This window comes from Larimichthys crocea, unplaced genomic scaffold (genome assembly GCF_000972845.2).
Source record: "Larimichthys crocea isolate SSNF unplaced genomic scaffold, L_crocea_2.0 scaffold564, whole genome shotgun sequence".
NCBI lineage: Eukaryota > Metazoa > Chordata > Actinopteri > Sciaenidae > Larimichthys > Larimichthys crocea.
This window is the reverse complement of record NW_020857372.1, coordinates 2334-7475: the sequence shown is the minus strand read 5'-3', so window position 1 is coordinate 7475 and position 5142 is coordinate 2334. Positions and strand designations below refer to the sequence as shown.

The 5142-nt window shown below is 41.4% G+C and overlaps 1 protein-coding gene across 2 annotated transcripts; it reads right to left on the bottom strand.

The window, feature by feature from the left end:
• Positions 1-867: 867 nt before the first annotated feature.
• On the bottom strand, positions 868-4786 carry LOC113745259 (serine/threonine-protein kinase VRK1-like). Of its 2 annotated transcripts, none has more exons than XM_027276780.1 (3): positions 4553-4786; positions 2076-2172; positions 868-1196 (listed from the first exon to the last, which is right to left on the bottom strand). In XM_027276780.1, exons 1-3 carry the CDS (start codon positions 4769-4771, stop codon positions 1033-1035), a joined length of 480 nt encoding a protein of 159 aa, XP_027132581.1. In that variant the 5' UTR covers positions 4772-4786; the 3' UTR covers positions 868-1032. The 2 variants fall into 2 exon arrangements, with proteins under 2 accessions (XP_027132581.1, XP_027132582.1); XM_027276781.1 differs by having other exon boundaries at positions 2076-2169.
• Positions 4787-5142: the final 356 nt, after the last annotated feature.

Here is a 5142-nt window from a genome sequence, read left to right as displayed (position 1 = left end):
ACCCATTCAATCCTGCAATACTTTTTTTGTTTGTTATATCTTGTATTTGTTGGCTGCATCCTTGCATGAAAGGTGCCATAAAAGTAGTAATTAGAATTATTAATAAATTACAGTGCTCCTTTTTAGAGAGGTGTTTGTTATCTAGCTAACCCTGAAGGGATGTTGAATCAACCCTTTTTTAAAACATCAACATAGACTTATATTACTTGCATTATTTGGTCACATGGATGGAAACCATCTTGATTCATTGACGTTGAGTCAGAATAGCTTAAACACACTGCACCGCCAACAAATCTCCTGTACTCCTGTTTATTGGACATGTCTGCTAATCACCTTAATCATCTAAACAGAGTATTATTATTATTACTAAAAATAGTATTAGCAGATGGACAGATGACACCTTGTGGAGCCCTCCTCTTCACTGGACTATACGAAGACACGCCTACATCTTTGGTCAAACTACTCAACATTACAGTTATGCCTTAACTGTGGATGATAACCACAGCAATCCACTCAGCTTGGGAAGATATTTCCTAATCACGTCCCCCCAGTGGTGTGAGCGTTTGTCCCCAGTGGATCCATGGTGTCACTTGATAGAGGCTTCAGTAACTATTTTAAAGGAGGCACGCACAGGTTTACTCATTAACAACATGCAGTTAATTAAGAGGACCTCATCTAGAGAAATGTGCAGTCAGTTGGGGACTCACACTCGTCTCACACCTCTCAAACATAACTCAAGGAGTGAGTCCTTCTCCTCGTTCCCTTGTCCCGGGCCATTAGGACTTATTTTAGAATGACTATGATAATTAATTTTATATAATTGAATTTATAGTTTTCTTTCCATCAAACTGCAGATCTTCAATTAAAACAAGACGGACACTTTCATTTATTTTATTACAATCGATCTAACTCCAACCACACCAAAAACAAAGCAACACGTCAGTGCGTAACAGACAGAGAATTTTAGAAAACTTAAAAAAGTGACATTAAGAAGCAGAGGACAGACGGGAGGATGGAGGGAGGAATGGAGACTCAGGTGGATTTCTTGGTCCTGCCTCTGGAATTCAGGGCCAGCCCAGGTGACGTTTGTGTGCCCATCTCCACCAGTCTAGATTTGGGCTCGCTCTGTTTTGCAGTGCTCAGTGCCTTCCTTGGTCTTTGAGTCTTTTTGGGACTTTTCTTTACTCCATTCACATCTGTCAGGGAGAATTGATCATGTTTAAGGAGGACAGTCATCATCTTGTCCTTTAAGACACTAACTTCAGTTTACTGTGTTTGACGCTGCTTGGTCTCATGTCCTTGACTTATCATAGTCTGTACTTAATGCCACTGGACATGCAATGCCTTCAGTACAGTACACCTTTAGCATTGTTATTGTGATCATTTTAGTCCACTGTGCTTTTTTTGTACATATCTGGTGAATGTTACCAAGCATGGACACACCACTTTAAACAGGCTACAGTGGTGTGACAGCCATGTGATGTTTAAGAACTGTAAGTGGAGAATGGATTGGTTCAATGAGCCACACAGCATCCAGCCTGCTGAACCACCTTGTAGTTCTTCTGTGTGCAACTTAATAAAATGTATTTCCCTGGATTGTTTGGCTGTGTGATGTATCCATCCACTGCCACCTCTCCCATACATACAGACGGACATGAAGAAGAGGGAGATCGGGGGATGCAGTGCAACAGTGGGACCTCTGTTTGTGTGGTATGCATTTTAACTAGAGTTGTTCTGATGTCAGAACTGAAAGTGCCACTGATACTGCCTAAAATGTGGGATCTGTTATTGCGATTATGTGTGCCTGTGCATCAATCATTTATTACCCCAGTTGGGGCTGTGTCCCATTTGCCTTTTTTCCCCAGGGTGGCATAGTCATGGCCTGCCCTACTCTGATGCTGATGACTAGTGTAACGTTAGCCAGAGCTAACAAAATATTGAATGCCCCATCATTCTTTTTATTGAAATCTTGAAGTCGTGCCGCTGAATGAACATGCACATGTAAAATGGTCACTGGTGCTGTGTTTGTAACATACAGCACCAGCCCTGAACGTACTTTAACTTGGATTCAGTACCTTTTTTCTTCGTGACAGTCTTCTTCTTCTTGGTGGGACTTCCATCAGTGTCACTCTGTTCTGCTTCAGCTGCTGCTTTCTTCCTCTTGGTGGCCTTCTAGAAATAAAGAGAAAGGACAGCACCGTGTTCATGACTATCTGAAGGTGGGTGAACATGGACATACAGGTGAGGAGTCATTTTACATTTCTTACACAGCTCAGTCATGACTGATGCAAAGTACAACACAGTGCTGTTAATCCTTGAGTCTTTGAATGAAGATGTTTGTGTCTAACTGAAATCAAGAAGCTCTCAAGGTCTGCAGCGTTGTCTGATGGGCCTTGACTTGAAGCCTCTAGCTTTTTGTGTGTTAAGTCTGAGAAAATGTAATTATCACTGTGCCATCCCAGCAGCCGCCTTACACACATGAATCCATTAAATCTGATTATGTGCATTTCAACAGTGAGGTCAACAAAGATGGTTCCTCAGAATCACTGCTGATATATCAAAAGCTTCTGCATGATCTATGACTGTATGATCTCTTCCCCCTCTATAGAAGCCACTGTAATGTCTGCAGAGGACAGACAAAGAAAAGGTGGCCTCTCAGACATGTCATGCACTTAATGAAGGCAATCAACTCCTCCGTCCATCCACCCATCCATCGTCCGTCCGTCCTCAATAATGAAGTTCCACTCAGCCCCCTGCACCCCTCATTCTTGCTTCCATTTTGACAATTGCTACCTCATGATCACCATGCGGCGCCCGCTGAGGTGAACAGATTGGCGGGATAATTACATACAATAACCAGCACTGGGGCCCGGTAACCCTTTAGGCTGGCGATGCCATGTCCCCGGTGGCATCTTCCATATGCACAGAGCGGAGAGAGAGAGAGAGAGAGAGAGAGAGAGAGAGAGAGAGAGAGAGCGCAAAAGCAGTGTGTGAGACAGATAGACAGATCGATCGATACATTACTTCTCACTGTCACACTTTGTTCATTAATTGTTGTTAAATAATAATCAAACAGACCTGTAACTTTTGTTTTTTGGCATTGTATCATGTACAACCCTGGTTCCAAAAAAGTTAGGATTCTGTGGTAGAAATGTTGCAAAGGGGCTTCCATGGGAAGTTAAGCTTAGGAATTTTGGAAATATTCCAAATCAAAAAAGAGAATTCTGGAAATTTATGGGAATTAAGTGTAAATTGTGGGTAATTTAAACAAAGTGTATCATATGCAAACATAAATCTAAACATTTTTTTTTGGCATAAGCAGACATGCAAAATAAAACTAACATTAAAAAACATTTCAACAGATTTATTTGTAAGTTTGAATTATTTTATTGAACAATATTATATAGTCCATGAGCTCAGATGTGTGTCTTCAATAGTCTCTGTGTGCTCTGGGCTCTAAAGTGTGGTTCAGGTACAGAAATCACCTGTGCAGGTAGGGGGCGTGGCCTCAATAGCCCTGCAGTAAACAGTGTGCTATGTGCATGTGATGGAGGAACAGCAGATATTCAAGTGGACCTGCATGGAATCTGGTTGTTTTAGTCAAGATGATGATAAAATACGTTTTCCCCAAATATATTTAAGTTTCCTGTTAAGGGCAAACCTTCAATTTGTAAACTCACAGGTTGTTCCTGTTTATTCCCATAAATTCCCATTAATTACCATGAAAAGTTTCCAACTTTGAAAGTTCCCAGAATTTTGTCCTACATGTAAGACAACACTTGCAGTGTTTAGGAACTGAGGACAGTCATTTATTACTTTTACTACAAAGCACATGCAGAATGTGGCTTGGTCTTGAAATAAGCAGGACGTCCCTCAATCACTACAAGTCATTATGATCCAAAACTACTATGAACACAATTACTTATGGTAATCCACTACAATAATCCACTGTTTAAAATTGTGCTGCATATCAAATGAAGCACTGTGCATGCACCCTGCAGCAGCAGCAAACACCGAGTTCAACATTTACAACAGTTGACTGCAGCACGTCCCATCCCACCAGGCTGTCAGGTCGTTTCACAAAAAGTGACAATAAGAGACTCATCAGTAATAAGAAAATAAAAGCGTTGAATGTCATTGAGGAGAGCTGGTACATAATCAAAGTGTCCTGACAACACAGCTCTGTTGCTCTTGGCTTGGTACAGTAGACTAGTGGACTGTTGGACTGGCCCACAGAGCGACCAGCCCACCACAATTCCTCTGCATGTTTCTGATAGCTGACTATGGAGCTCAGAGGACACCGCATGTATTTTTGTATATATCTCTACAACTCCAACAGCTTTCTCTGAGCGTAGTCACACAATACATTTTGTCATTATGTCCCTCTGCTGTCAACTACTTCTAGCCTCTAAGAGCCGCATGGTCCTGAGAAGGAGAGCATTCCTACACAAACTTTTATTACTTGAATTACTCAGTTACTCATTACTCAAACGCTATATGTTTCTGTGTGTGTGTGTGTGTGTGTGTGTGTCTGTGTGTCTGTGTGTCCAACCTTGGCAGGAGGTGGTACAGCTCCATTGGCAGGGGTGAATTCCAGCTTGCCATCATCTTTAGCCTGTACAGCCTTGAGTCCAGCCTGCAGGATGGAGCGCAGCTTGTCGTACGGCGGCTTGTCTTGGTATTCCAGAGATTTAACCTCCTCCATGAACCTCTGGATTTCATCTGCAACACAACAGAGCAGCACAGGCTGAAAGACTGCAACCTGCTCCATCCCTCTGTGTCTACGTATGCATCAGTGGCACCAGAAAAGGTAGGCAGGTGAGATATGTCTGTTAGCTTGCTATATGCTACAGAATATATGTATATATTTACATGAATATAGTAGAAGTACGTAATTTCTACATGTGTTTAACAGTGTTCACAATATTGTTCTGTTTAGGGATGCACCAAAATGACAATTTTCGGCCGAAACCGAAAAATTAAATGGTTGGCAGAATACCGAAACCGAATAGGAAATGCGGTTGTTACATTTTTCACTATTTTTTTTACTAGTGCATCAATTAGCCTAGAATAAATTTTAAAAGACAATGTTTTTTTCAAAGAAAGTAAATGTTTATTTAATATCCTTCAAATATTCCATAG